The following is a 16,474-nucleotide window of genomic DNA, read 5'->3' on the forward strand; positions in this document are numbered from 1 at the left end:
CTATAAAATACAAGTTATCGATAAAAAATTGATTCGACATACGTGTCAGTAACACAAATGTAGCAACATTGCAGCCGGACAAGATGCTTGAGAATTTAGGTAATATTATTATTTAAGAGCCTACATGGTAGTCTGAGATCTGTGAAGTTGTTACTGTTACTAATTATTTTATTTAATAACAAGTTGTTAATATAATAGATATAATATCGTTTATATAATTTTGTAAATATACATTTTGTATAAATATTGATAATAAAATATGTGTAAACTTATTGATTTTTTCTCCTTTCTAACCACTTTCCAATTTTTCGCAATTTCTACCCATTAACTTAGTGAAACACCCTTCTTTAAGCACTCATATAAGTTACGTTGGGCGATTCCCTTATTCACTTCCTTAATGTTCAAACGAATTTCCAAGGACCTTCCTAGAGGATGAGAAGATTTAAGAAGAAAAATGCCCTCTGTATTTATTCATTCCGAAACTAGAACAAAATGGTAAAGAAGCACGGCACTTTCCAATTTTATCAATGACCTCTTACAGTAGTTAACTAAGGCAGGTGATGCCATTGGTTTATTCCACGTCCTCATCCGTACGGTGAAAACGAATATCTTTATCCGAATAATTAACAGAATCCCGAAATACCACACTTCAATCAATCAATCAATCAATCAATCAATCAATCAATCAATCAATCAATCAATAATAAATGATCTCCATTTAGGGCTGCTGCTCAGGTGGCAGGTTTCCTATCAATTGTTTACCTAGCATTTTCTTAAATGTTTTCAAAGGACTTGAAATTTATTGAACATATCTCTTGATAAATATTATTCTAATCCCAAATTCCTCGTCGTATAAATGTATATTTGACCCAATTAGTCCTCTTAAATTTCAACTTTATCTTTCTAACGTGTAAAAGTTCCACTCAAACTTGTTCGTCTACTAATGCCATTCCATGGCAGCTCGGAACACACCGCTTAGACAAGCAGCTCGTCTCCTTACTCCCGTCTTCCCAGTCAAAGGTTTGCAACATTTTTGTAACACTCCTCTCTCGTCGGAAATCATCAAGAACAAATCTACTACTTTCCTTTGGATCTTTTCTAGTTCTCATATCAAGTTTTCCTGGTGAGGGTCCCATACAATGGAACAATACCAGGGACCTTACCAGAGGATTATACGCACTCTCCTTTACATCCTTATTTCGATCACTAAATACCCTTATAAGCATGTGAAGATATCTGTAGCCTTTCTTTATATCCTTGTTAATGTGATTACCCCAATGATGATCATTCCTTATATTGACACCTAGGTACTTACAGTGATACCCCATGAGTCACTTTCAGCCCATCAATACAGTAATTAAAACTGAGAGGACTATTGCTGTTGATGAAACTTATAAAAATGCAGCAAGTAACTATATTCTTCATTTATGGGACCGGAACGGAAAGGAAGGAAGGGGTAGTGGAGATAGATTTTTTAAGTAATAATTAACATTTTGTGATAAATATGTACTATGTAACAAATAACATCAAAATATACATAAATATTTAAGACATTCTGATAATGCTGAGAAAATGGCACGCTCTTTTAATAAGACCTAATCAGATTTTCACTACAAGATGTTTTCGTAAGTTCAGATAAAAGGAGAAAAAAAAAGGTTTATCAAATCTTCGGTAACACTTGTTTGAATATCCACCGTTCAGGTAGACCTGGTTTGAAAGCAGTTATTTTATCAGATACATATTACAACGCTTAAGGATCTTCATGGTATGGTCCAGAATTTCGAGAGTTCCTCTGTGAGAAAATGCACTAAATACATCCGATACTGAAACATTCTTCCATATTTAGATCTAAATATATACATGTCCAAGATAGAATGAAATCTTTTCCTCATAGAACTATATATTTTTGTTTATAAATTATTCTGAAATTCTTTAACTCTCCTTCACAGTTAATAGTGTTCATTAATGATTTTCACTTGTGCTATGTGTGAATCATATCCCCCTAAATGTATGGTCTGTATGACCACGTTGGAGATATGTCTTACAATTCTTTAAAATAAGATAATAATCGTTAAGTACCAGAGCTGTTGCGTGTGAGGTTCATGTTCTGGCCTCTTGTAACTAAATCACGGGTTGGATTCAGAAAGTTCTTAGTGGATTTTTATAGATGAGATTATCCAGAAAATTCTGTCGCGATATCTGCTAACGGAACATCCAAGTGGCGTCAAGTAAAGAAATTGCATCCGACTAACTTGCTAATAAATACAACCAAAATGACCACAATGACTACAATGACTGGGCCGTTAAAAGCAACAGTTATCAGTAACGACCTTTTTTCTTGGTATTTTCAAAATTGGAGTACTTAGATTCGGCACTTCGTGTGTATCTGGCCCAGTTTTACAGTCGGATGCGTTTCCTGCCTTCAACCCCGTGTAGAGTGATGTATTCATTATTGGGTGTTGCTGTGGTAGTTGGTAGTATGATGGGTTGTGTGTAGGTGAAGAGACATCATAAATGATCTAACGGAGGGTTTTAACAATACATAATGTAAATTTAGAGACTCAGGATTCTGTCCCGAAAGTGAGTACTTTCAACGCATTAGAGCCGAGCTATTTGTCTCCGGCTTTTCATCAAGATGGTCATGGTTAGATTCCTAGGCAATGTTCGTGGTTCAGATTCCGTGTAAAACGGGATGTCTCGAGACTATAATCACAATCTGCAACTTCTACTATCTGGCTGGAGAAAATCTGTTTATTAGTTCTAATTTACTTCTCATATATTTATTTTTCACTGGGCTGAGTGGCTAAGACGGTTGAGGCGCTGGCCTTCTGACCCCAAATTGGCAGGTTCGATCCTGGCTCAGTCCGGTGTTATTTGGAGCTGCTCAAATAAGACAGCCTCGTGTCGGTAGATTTACTGACAGGTTAAGAAATCCTGTGGCACTAAATTCCGGCACCTCGGCGTCTGCGAAACCATACAAGTAGTTAGAGGGACGTAAAGCATTAACTTTATTTATAACATATATTAAAAATGAAAATGCTCTTGGATCTGATGATTTAATTGGCTGATTCATTCATTCATTAAACGTTCAGGCGCTTTCTTGAAATCTAGGAAAATTGTGGGACCGACGACCGGGATGTTAGGCCCCTTTAAACACCAAGCATCATCATCATCATCATCACCACCATAGGAAAATTTATAACAGGCAAAAATAAGCACCAAAGGGGTTTCCTACAAAATATTTGGTTTATTATTTTTATATGCTGGTGGTCGAAAATGGAAAGAAATATTTTGGAATAAACCAATAACTCAACCAAGACAGCGAAACCAATACGCAGCGATGATCGTCACCTAAAACCCATCTGTGTCGGTGCGACATGAAGCGAATTATAAACAAAAGACGCCGCGACGAGACGGAACATCATAAAAGCTTGTATCATTATTTTCTCAATGAATCTTAAGATAAAGCATTACCATTTGCAAATCGTCTGGAGCTGATTATCTCAGGAAACATACGCACGGATAGCCACATGCACGAATGCTACATATCATGGAAGGCGACCAGAAACAAACCTAGAGATAAGGTCATAAGCCCACTCCGGCTGGTCTGTAGGTACCATATGGCCGGCATTCCTCACTAGTACCTCGGAGAATTTGCCTGCTGTTTTAATGTACCCTGCGAGATCTTCCCCTACATACCACGGCCTTCGCGGAGCCAAGTGATAGTCGTCAGAAGAGGAGAAATTGAGTGTGTCAAACATACGGACTGACATAGGGTAGGCTACAGCTAGGTCCAGCTGGCCACTGTAGTACATGACTTGGTAGTTTTCCAAGAGCACCTCCAGCTGCGGTTTGACAGTGGACATGAAGTCAGGGATCATTTTGACGTATACATGTCCTAGACTAGTGTACTCTGTGTCACCCACGTGAAGTGCTCTTCTTACATCGCATCGCTGAACGAAGTCGGAGTAGCTACCACCCACTGGTCTCTCGTGAGTTTCCATGAAGTTGTAGAGTTGGCTGTAGCGGGCGTTGATGCCAAACAGTGCCAGAGTGAGGACCCAGTCCTGGAAAGTGAGAAGTCATTTGTAAGCAGATTCGTACTGTAGTAAAACTAGCCACTGTTAAGCCAAAGCCTACTCTATTCGGTATTTCTTTTTTTTTTTCAAGCTCTAACGCCCGCTCTCAAGCCAAAGCGATTTATAGACGCGATTTTAGGGTAGAGTAGTTGAGAGATAGCGGCCGTGGCATATAGAAGGATTTCTCTTGACATTTGCCTTAGGTATATGCAGGAGAATGGGAAACCATGGAAAACTAGGACCGGGCGAGTTGGCCGTGCGGTTAGGATCGTGCAGCTGTGAGCTCGCATCCGGGAGATAGTGGGTTCGAACCCCACTGTCGGCAGGCCTGAAAGTAGTTTTCCGTGGTTTCCCATTTTCACACCAGGCAAATGCTGGGGCTGTACCTTAATTAAGGCCACGGCCGCTTCCTTCCCATTCCTAGGCCTTTCCTTTCCCATCGTCGCCGTAAGACCTATCTGTGTCGGTGCGACGTAGGCTAAAGCAACTAGCAAATAATAATAATAACAATAATAATAATAATAATAATAATAATAATAATGAATCTAGGACCGCCGACGGTGGGGGCCAGCCCCTCCGCCTCCCGAATACACAGCTGTACGGATAGTCAAAACTAGCCGCTGTTAAGCCGAAGCCAACTCTAATCGGTGTCGTTTGTCTTTCTTTGTGTATAGACTACTCTCCGTTACGTATGATGTACGTACATACAAATAAGGTAACAAAGTAAAATGTGCACTAAACCAGAATATGCAAAACTTCTTTTGAGCACTGATAATGCATTTCATTTTAACATCTATAAAAAGAGAAGACCAAAAACCAACAATTAAATTACTGTAAGTATAAAACAAAACAAATGATATCAAAATAAGAAGGTAAATGGTAAGCCAGCCTCAAAGCTATTTCTACCCTTTGTTCAGAAGTTATTGAACAATCTTAATAGATGGAATGGAATGGAATGGAATGGAATGGAATGGAATGGAATGGAATGGAATGGCGTATGGCTTTTAGTGCCGGAAGTGTCCGAGGACAAGTTCGGCTCACCAGATTCACGTCTTTTGATTTGACTACCGTACGTGACCTGCGCGTCGTGATGAGGATGAAATAATGATGAAGACGACACATACATCCAGCCCCAGTGCCAGCGGAATTAACCAGTTATGCTTACAATTCCCAACACTGCCGGGAATCGAGCCCGGTACCCCTGTGAACAAAGGCCAGCACGCTAACCATTTATCCATGGAGCATTACAACTTAATAGATAAGATATAGGAATTAGAAAGACTTTTGTCTTGAGCATGGCATTGTGTGGTAGTGAAACTTGGACAATAACTAGCTCAGAAAGAAAGAGAATAGAAGCTTTTGAAATGTGGTGTAACAGAAGAATGCTGAAGGTGAGATACGTAGATCGAATCACAAATGAAGAAAGATTGAATCGAATTATTGAGAGGAGAACGATTTGGCGAAATGTCCTCAGCGGAAGAGACAGAATGATAGGGCACAGGTCTTTTCGTCTAGGTCACAGCAAAGCCCCGTATGGATGATAACGTCGCCGAAGGCTTCATGTATCAATCAATCAATCAATATCAATCAATCAATCAATACTGATCTGCATTTAGGGCAGTCGCCCAGGTGGCATATTCCCTATATGTTCCTTTCCTAGCCTTTTCCTAAATGATTTCAAAGAAATTGGAAATTTATTGAACATCTCCCTTGGTAAGTTATTCCAATCCCTAACTCCCCTTCCTATAAATGAATATTTGCCCCAGTTTGTCCTCTTGAATTCCAACTTTATTTTCATATTGTGATCTTTCCTACTTTTATAAACGCCACTCCAACTTATTCGTCTACTAATGTCATTCCACGCCATCTCTCCGCTGACAGCTCGGAACATACCACTTAGTCGAGCAACTCTTCTTCTTTCTCTCAATTCTTCCCAACCCAAACATTGCAACATTTTTGTAACGCTACTCTTTTGTCGGAAATCACCCAGAATAAATCGAGCTGCTTTTCTTTGGATTTTTTTTCCAGTTCTTGAATCAGATAATCCTGGTGAGGGTCCCATACACTGGAACCATACTCTAGTTGGGGTCTTACCAGAGACTTATATGCACTCTCCTTTACATCCTTACTACAACCCCTAAACACCCTCATAACCATGTGCAGAGATCTGTACCCTTTATTTACAATCTCATTTATGTGATTACCCCAATGAAGATCTTTCCTTATATTAACACCTAGATACTTACAATGATCCCCAAAAGGAACTTTCACCCCATCAACGCAGTAATTAAAACTGAGAGGACTTTTCCTATTTGTGAAACTCACAACCTGACTTTTAACCCCGTTTGTCATCATACCATTGCCTGCTGTCCATCTCACAACATTTTCGAAGTCACGTTGCAGTTGCTCACAATCTTGTAACTTACTTATCACTCTATAGAGAATAACATCTTCCGCAAAAAGCCTTACCTCCGATTCCACTCCTTTACTCATATCATTTATATATATAAGAAAACATAAAGGTCCAATAATACTGCCTTGAGGAATTCCCCTCTTAATTATTACAGGGTCAGATAAAGCTTTGCCTACTCTAATTCTCTGAGATCTATTTTCTAGAAATATAGCAATCCATTCAGTCACTCTTTTGTCTAGTCCAATTGCACTCATTTTTGCCAGTAGTCTCCCATGATCCACCCTATAAAATGCTTTAGACAGGTCAATCGCGATACAGTCCATTTGACCTCCTGAATCCAAGATATCTGCTATATCTTGCTGGAATCCTACAAGTTGAGCTTCAGTGGAATAACCCTTCCTAAAACCGAATTGCCTTCTATCGAACCAGTTATTAATTTCACAAACATGTCTAATATAATCAGAAAGAATGCCTTCCCAAAGCTTACATACAATGCATGTCAAACTTACTGGCCTGTAATTTTCAGCTTTATGTCTATCACCCTTTCCTTTATACATCGGGGCTACAATAGCAACTCTCCATTCATCTGGTATAGCTCCTCCGACCAAACAAAAATCAAATAAGTACTTCAGATATGGTACTATATCCCAACCCATTGTCTTTAGTATATCCCCAGAAATCTGATCAATTCCAGCCGCTTTTCTAGTTTTCAACTTTTGTATCTTATTGTAAATGTCATTGTTATCATACGTAAATTTTATTACTTCTTTGGCCTTAGTCTCCTCCTCTATCTCGACATCTTCCTTGTAACCAACAATCTTTACATACTGCTGACTGAATACTTCTGCCTTTTGAAGATCATCACATACACACTCCCCTTGTTCATTAATTATTCCTGGAATGCCCTTCTTGGAACCTGTTTCTGCCTTAAAATACCTATACATACCCTTCCATTTTTCACTAAAATTCGTATGACTGCCAATTATGCTTGCCAACATGTTATCCTTAGCTACCTTCTTTGCTAGATTCAATTTTCTAGTAAGTTCCTTCAATTTCTCCTTACTTCCACAGCCATTTCTAACTCTATTTCTTTCCAGTCTGCACCTCCTTCTTAGTCTCTTTATTTCTCTATTATAATAAGGTGGGTCTTTACCATTCGTTACCTCCCTTAAAGGTACAAACCTGTTTTCGCATTCCTCAACAATTTCTTTAAACCCATCCCAGAGTCTGTTTACATTTTTATTTACCGTTTTCAACCGATCATAGCTACTTTTTAGAAACTGCCTCATGCCTGCTTTATCAGCCATATGGTACTGCCTAACAGTCCTACTTTTAAGACCTTCCTTTCTATCACATTTATTTTTAACTACCACAAAAACAGCTTCATGATCACTAATACCATCTATTACTTCAGTTTTCCTATAGAGCTCATCTGGTTTTATCAGCACCACATCCAGGATATTTTTCCCTCTGGTTGGTTCCATCACTTTCTGAATCAGCTGTCCTTCCCATATTAACTTATTTGCCATTTGTTGGTCATGCTTTCTGTCGTTCGCATTTCCTTCCCAATTGACATCTGGCAAATTCAGATCTCCCGCTACAATCACATTTCTTTCCATGTCGTTTCCCACATAGCTGACTATCCTATCAAATAATTCCGAATCCGCGTCAGTGCTACCCTTTCCCGATCTGTACACTCCAAATATATCAAGTTGCCTATTATCTTTAGAAATGAGCCTTACACCTAGAATTTCATGTGTCTCATCTTTAACTTTTTCGTAGCTTACAAATTCTTCTTTCACCAGAATGAACACTCCCCCTCCCACCCTTCCTATCCTATCTCTACGATACACACTCCAGTGCCGTGAGAAAATTTCTGCATCCATTATATCATTTCTCAGCCATGATTCAACTCCTATTACAATATCTGGTAAATATATATCTATTAAATTACTTAATTCTATTCCTTTCCTTACAATACTTCTACAGTTCAACACTAACAATTTTATGTAATCCCTACTTGATTTCCAGTTCCCTGTTCCCTTATCACCGCTCCCTAGGCCATCCCGTTTCCCTGAATGTACCTCCCTATTACCCTTCCAAACAAATTTCTTAACTTGTACGTACCACTGCGGTTTAAATGAAGGCCATCTGAGCGCAGATCCCTATCTCCTACCCACCCATTAGGATCTAGAAATTTCACTCCCAGTTTCCCACATACCCACTCCATAGTCTCATTTAAATCCCCAATCACCCTCCAGTCAGTATCCCTTCTACACAGTATTCCACTAATAACAACCTCCGCTTTCTTAAACCTCACCCGTGCTGCATTTACCAGATCCCACACATCTCCAACTATGTTGGTACTTATATCAGCTTGCCTTACATTGTTGGTACCAACGTGAAACACTACCACCTTCTCCTTCCCCTCCTCCCTCTCTTCTACTTTCCTCAACATCTGCCTCAACCTAATTCCTGGATAACACTCTACCCTGGTACCCTTTCCTCCACACACTTTTCCCACGTGTCTAACGATGGAATCCCCCATGACCAGAGCCTCAACCCTACCCACCTCATTTGATCCCCTCCCCTTCTGGTCAGCCCTATCTTTCCTGACAGCTGCAGAAGCTACTTCCTCCTCCCTTTTCTCCTTCCCACCCTGTTCCACCTGTCTTTTCCTATCCTCTACTCTACATTTTCCTTTCTTACCTTTTCCCTTCCTCCTACTTACACACATCTCAGCAACAGTTCCCTGTCCCTCATCTTCCCTCTGTTGTTCTACCTGGAGTGACTCGTACCGATTTCGCACAGACACCTGTCCTGAATTCTGATCCTGAATAGAGCCCTTAGCCTTGTGCCCGTTCGCACGTCCACGACAGATTACAAAATGGCGCCGACCGAAGGTATGGGCCTTGTAATCTAAAACAAGCAAGGAATAGTCACCTGCTATGATGTCTCAGAGGGCCATATACTTCACGGAATGGTCATGTGTTCGAGTAAAACGGACAGTGGACGGTCTACAGTATTGTTTAAAAAAATAGAAAAAACATTATTATTAAATAATCTTCATCTTGAATTTTCACGACATCGAGAGCGGACGCAATTACCGTCATCGGAATATTTCTTTTGGAGAAGCAAAGGATTGCGTATGAGAAAAGAAAGAATACAACGATTGAATAAGAATAAAATATAAGTCTTCGCCAGAATTCAAAGTCAGTCGTGACGAAAATAAACGTACTGAAGTCGTTACGTAAGAAATTGCGGATACGTTGAAGAGTTACGAAGAAAAATAAAAATAAATTAAATTAAGGATAAACGACGTCAGAGAAGAATATTGAAATGGCACTATATTGCAATATTATCTTCAACATTGTGACTGTCAAGAAGATGATCAAGATGATGTGCTAAATTCACATGATGGACCGACCTGGGAACAATTCATCTTACCATACGACCAGGAAATGACGGGGAAGGCGACGGGTAACCATCCGACGGAGCCATGACGAAAGAAGGCGACGGGTAACCAGAAAGTACTACCAGAACGAAGGAGCGGATGACGTTCCAGATGTCTAACCCGTGACCGAACCGAAGACCCATCTACATCCAATGGGAATGGAACAGCTGGACCAGGGATAACCATGAGCGAGCTAAGTCATTCATAACATTTTATTGCATAATTTTTGGTTTGCTTACACATGTACCTTAGGTATGTGCTGATGGCAATTGTAGACCGATAATATAGCAATGCAAGTGATGATTACCAACAAAGTGTGAGATAATTAAGTTCGAAGTTACGATTTAGTAATATGGCAATAGTTTATGTTATATCGACCAGATTACTTCTAGGAAGCGTGAGGTTTGAAGAGAAATATGAAACAGCTGATTGAAATGACATACTGGGAGATTATAGAGATTTCATTGAAGTAATGCATGAAGTTGACGTCACGTATGGTTGTGCGCGGTGTAGAAAGAAATATGGAATTACGCATTTGTTTGGTTCATAGAGAGGGCATTGAACTTCGTCTGTAGGTTATGAGAATCTGCGACTTGTTAATATTATTAAGAATCAGTGTGGTATTTTATCGTAGTCGTCAAGTTGGGAAACGCGATATATTTTTATGGAGGCTACGGTGTTTATAATAGATTGATGTTGTTATGAGAATATGAATATGGTAATTGGATGGAAGTTTCGAGTTATGTATAGTGATTTGAGAAGGTTTTACGCGATGCAGGACCATCATGTCCCTGCAAGTTAAGTTGTGCCATACTACAAGTGAATTATATGATTTATTTGCGTAAGAGTGCCCACACCGCGGGAGCTACACAAGCCAAGGTACGAACTGGATTTATTAGTATAGATGTATGCTCGTGACGTAATTATATTTCAGTATAGATGACTTATTTTGAACATTAGAATACTACGACTTTGAATAGCTGTAGTTAACCAGAAGCATTACGATACCAATATATATGAGATTATGTTTTCCAAACCTCACAACTTAGCGCTTCCATGTTAATTGCAAGAGAGTAAAGTAGCTTGCATTGTGGTTGAATGTTATTGAAAGATAACTAATAAAAGGGACATTGAACCTATTAGGGCATGTGTGAGACAACCAAAGATTACGCTGAAGTTAGATAGATAGCTAGATTGGTTAATATTCTCCGTTTTTGAACGTACATTTCTTTAACGAACTTCAGCTAGGGAAAGGCTAGAGTAGGAGCCGTATTTAACTGGCACTAGGAAAGAATGCCTTAGTTCGTAAGGAGTTTCAATGCACAACGAGATCGTTGCAACAAAATCATGTCTTCGGTTTTTATTAAAACCTAACTTAATATACTCAGTTCTATTTTCGTTTTCCTATAATTCACTCAGAACCACTTAAACGTATTCCAATTAATTCACACTTAATGTATTAGTGTATTTGAGATGCATTGCGGCTGGATATGGTATCCAAGTGAGACTGTTTAAATAAGACTAAAGAAAGTGAACTATCGGAACGAGATAATTGTGTCGATGTTATACTTACATTTCAAATGCAAGGTGGACCACAGATGTGTCCAGTGATCTGTTGTAAATGAGCAAATATTGAATTTCAACTTCACAAAGGAACTGATCATTTTAAATAATTTAAATACTGAATATTATTTCATTTTATTATGCGAGCCAGCGCTGACTCATTTCTCTATACGTATTTCCAGACAATTTTGAATAATGCGTTGCATAATATGAAGTTAGTTATTTAATATTTTATTAATAAATATTTTGTTATTTTTCTAATTGCTGGTGTTATGAGTTCTTTAATTTCTGTCTAGATTGTAAGTTAATTAATAGCTAAGTAAGGTACCGAATATTTAAGTGTTTATTTAACCATGGCAAGTTTCTCTCGAGGTCAAACTTTAAGTAGGTTGCCGGCGATGATTATCATTATGTCGTGAGTAACGATAGGTATCACCCGTGAGTTGGAATTCTCTTGGACTCACGTAAAGCGAATTCTACAGTAGGATTACATGTCCTACTTGCCATAAGTAAACCCTGAGGTATCCGCTGAGCGACTCCATTCCGTCAAACTAGGCTGCCTTACGACGAGTTAGAAAATGGAGATATCGGGCAAAGAATGTTTAATCCGGAGCGGTTACAGCCTGCAATCTCCTTCCCCTTAGAACATTAGACCACCTGTCTTCTACAACTCCTCCCTTTCCTTCCCCTCCCTCTTGTACACCTACTGTAACCTGTACATTGTTTGAGGGAGTTCTATCTTCCTTCCTGTCTTCTGTGAGAATCCTAATTATCTCCCTCAATCTTTCCAACTCCTCCCTCATACCCCTCAATGCCTCGCCACATCCACAGTAAATACACTCGCGCTCCTTAGCCATTCTTTACGGGGGAAAAGAAATGAAATTAAAAATAAAATAACTTATTTGCAAAAAATAAATGAACAGAGGGATATATTGTCTGGGATAGTACACAACAATATGGTAATTAATATACGACTACACTACAATACTACTTAGTCGTGCTTTATTTTTTTTATCCTACAACCACTGACAGGATAAAAACTGCTGTTAATTATTGAATATCGAAAGTAATAGCCTACACAAGAACTACACAATTCCAAACTGCAATTAAGCCTATTCTAATTACAACAGTATTTTAGTAAGAGTTTCTACGGATACCTCTACTACACCAGTACTATTATTTTACAATAATAATATAATCACACTAAATTCTAATAGGATATTACTCGTATACTACTGTACAGTACACTACAGTAATTTTAAACTACTTTCAGACGTATCCTAATTACGATACCGGTACCGTACCGTATGTCACTAAACTAAGCACAACAGAAATGAAATTTGCAAGAACTACTGTACTCAAAGATTACCAACGAAGCTAAATGCTTAGACAAATTATTATTAATATTACGGTCTAATAGATACACACGAATATAGCAGGCAAGATACGGCACTATCTAAATGTACTGTATCTATACTACAATGTATCTACACTACACTACACTGCGTTTGGTTAAATGCTTAAGTATCGAAAGGATTGCCGTACACGAAGAAAAACACGAATATAATTGGCAAGATACTATCTAATATATTATACCTTATATCTTCACTACAGTTCTACTGAAATGTGGTTATGTGATTATTACAGCTGGTGGATTACTATTATTTTCCCTACTCCACGGGACGGAGAATGAAAGTGTCCTTAATTAGGCCTACTGAAAAATACGAGGTTGTCTACAGTAATTTCTCAAACATTTCTATCAAAACTACTACTACTACTCCAGGGACTTGAACTGCAATTTCTGGGATATATGAACTTTATTATTATTAGCTAACCGCTCATAAATACTGAAAGATCGAGGGAGCGAAATATAGATTACGGATACTTTAACTACCTACTCAGAAGTACAAATGAATGGAATACAAGGTCAGCTGATTTTTATTTACTTGACTACACTACACCCTTTGTTCACGACTTGTTCGGGTAGTGTTTCAGCGAAGTGTAGGCAGGGATAGACCAAGGTATGATTATACAAAACACATTAGATCCGATCCGAACTCGTTTGCTGTCCTCTGGCGCCGCCCGTAGGGCGGCGCCAGGGGTTTTGTAAGGTGGGACCTCCGACCTATGTGGTCCTATGTCCCATACCTATGGGGGGGTGTTGCTTGGTGCAAGTTATTGCGTTCGGCTTTATTTTGCTATATTTATTAGGTGGGTTTATGGTAAGTAGTTTAAACATAAGTTACCACTGCTAGTGCTACGTGTGTTTGTTTTGGTGATTCTAGCATAACATATATGTATTATTTATGGTCTAGTGTCACTTTTCGGCGATTTTAGTGTAGTTTGTTTCGCCTGTGGAGCTGCAACCCTTGATACGTAAGTGTAAGGCAGTTGGACTAGCAGCGAATTTGCCGTGATAGTAGCGACTTTCTGTGGAGTATACTTCGCCGGTTGGGCTGCAACCCTTGAGACATAGTGGTAAGGCAGTTAGACTAGGGGACGTTTAGTGTGCTAGGGAGTGGAGTGGTACTTGATAATAGTGAGGCGTGCTCCAACGGGGTATGCAATTGGTGGTACGAGCATGCAGTACTTGTGGGCGCGGGGCTGTTTTCTTCATTTAATACAGTACTTTTCTTGTGTTTCGGAGTGGAAACTGGGAGTTATTATTATTATTAAATGAAGTTTGGACAGGGTGCAATACAATGGTGGGTATTAAGTACTTATTAGCTACTTTTGGTCAAAATATTTACAAGGGGTGCCGTTTGTCTGTACATTAGTATATACAATATGATTTGTACATTATTTACATTGATATATGTGCATTTGTTAGTACCATTATTTACATTGTGTACAGTTTATACATTGTGTTTAGCCACTTGAATGTTAATAGTGTCGTTGCTGTGTGTGCCGTTAGTAGCTATAGGCTGTTTGTTGGTTATGTCATGGCAGGGTATCAGGGTTAGTTAGTCTTAGTTGTCAGGTAGGGTGGTTTGACTGGCTATAACAGTATTAATGTTTTGGGGTGTTTCTTTTTGTAGTAAACATGTTCGTCCATTTCCGCTATTTCTTTAATTAGCGGGTTTTCAGTTTTTGGAAGGGTACTGTAGAAATGCTTTGCCTGAGCAATGATTTCTTCCTTTATTGTTTTGATGCCGTATTTTTTGCGGACGTCGGAGTTTCTTGTATACATAGGCGAGTTGTCAATGATTCTTAACAGTTTGTTCTGTTGGATTTGAAGGCGATTTATGTAGCAGTCCTTTGCCGTACCCCATGCAGGGGCCGCATACAATAGGATAGTTCTAATGAGAGCTTTAAATAGGATTAACTTATTGGTGGTGGATAATTTGGATCGTCGGGAGATAAGACTGTAGATGCTGTGTGCTGCCTGTTGTGCTTTGGTGATGGCGTAGTGTATATGGCTGCGGAATTTAAGCCTTTGATCTAAGATGACTCCCAGATATTTAGCCTCTGGGGACCATTGAATTTGAGTGTTATTTATTGTGATGAAGCTTGTTGGTTTGTGGTGCCAAACTGTTGTGTGAAGGACTGCAGCAGTTTTGAGGGGGTTCACCTTGATACGCCATCTTTTAAACCAATCCATTAAATTGTCTATAGCCAGTTGCGTTTTGTTTACTGCGACCTGGACTTTGAAGGAATCAGCAGAGATTAAGGTATCATCAGCATACATAGCTATATCTGTGCCATTAGTTTTTGGAATGTCATAGGCGAAAATGAGGTAAAGTAACGGCCCTAAAATGCTGCCTTGCGGGACACCAGCCCTTATTTTTTTATGAGCAGATTCTTTGCCGTTAACCAGTACAAAAAATTTACGATCATGGAGGTAGCTGCTAATTATCTTCCAGTACATTGGGTCAATGTGGAGATTTTTTAGCTTGAATAATAGGCCTTCGATCCAGACTCGATCAAAGGCTTCAGCAATGTCTAGGTATATAACGGGTCTTGCTCTATTGCAGTTGAGGGATTTTGTTATAATGTTGACTATTCTTATTAGCTGCTGGGTAGTGGAAAAATGTAGAATGTGTGTAGTTACGTAGAAATGAAAAGGTTATTACGGGATAGGGTAGTATTGAGGGCTGCATCAAACTAGTTCATGGACTAATGACCCACACAACAATAATAGATATGACTTTGCGAGGTTCTGTCCTCAAAAGCTACAACTACCCGCTGTTAAGAAGTTATGAAACGAACTTTACTGGTAAGCCTGTGCGAGATTTCTGGCCTCAATAGCTGCTGCTGCTCTCTGTGGAGAACGTAACGAACGAACATACTAGGTAACGTTGTGTGACAGCCGGGCTGAGTGGCTCAGACGGTTGCGGCGCTGGCCTTCTAACCCCAACTTGGCAGGTTCGATCCTGGCTCAGTCCGATGGCATTTGAAGGTGCTCGTGTCGGTAGATTTACTGGCACGTAAAAGAACTCCTGCGGGACTAAATTCCGACACCTCGGCGTCTCCGAGGACCGTAAAAGTAGTTAGTGGGGCGTGAAGCAAATGGCATCATCATCATCACCATCATCAATTGTGTGACATCGGAGCCTCAATAGATGCTGCCCTCTGTTGAGAACTTAACAAACGAACTTACCAGGTATGCCTGTGTGAAGCATAGAGTTATTAAATGATACACTAGAGGTAGCATTGGCGCCACCCTCTACGAGAGAATCACTGTAGAGAGCGGAGGTGGTGGTGGTGGTGGTGGTGATTATTGTTTTAAGAGGAAGTACAACTAGGCAACCATCCTCTATATAACACAAATCAGAAAGAAAAAATGGAAGGGATCCGACACTTCGAAAAATGAAGATATCGGCCAAAGGAAGACAAGGTCCCCGAAGGGCGTGAAAATGAAAGACTCCCTAGCCCTCACAAACCTAACAGCGTCGGGGTCGTAAAAGAACAAGAGTTGACCAAGAGAGGTCGGATAGGATAGATGAAAGTGAGGAGCCTGGCACA

General features: G+C 39.5%; 1 protein-coding gene across 1 annotated transcript in view; it reads right to left on the reverse strand.

Annotated features, from left to right (window-relative positions):
* Positions 1–3,548: 3,548 nt before the first annotated feature.
* Positions 3,549–16,474, reverse strand: part of LOC136877736 (venom serine carboxypeptidase-like) — an 81,506-nt gene continuing 68,580 nt past the window's right edge. The window contains exon 6 of the mRNA XM_067151945.2: positions 3,549–4,067. Within this exon, the coding sequence (XP_067008046.2) occupies positions 3,549–4,067 (519 nt within the window). The remainder of the gene's footprint in view (positions 4,068–16,474) is intronic.

Source organism: Anabrus simplex, chromosome 7 (genome assembly GCF_040414725.1).
Source record: "Anabrus simplex isolate iqAnaSimp1 chromosome 7, ASM4041472v1, whole genome shotgun sequence".
NCBI lineage: Eukaryota > Metazoa > Arthropoda > Insecta > Orthoptera > Tettigoniidae > Anabrus > Anabrus simplex.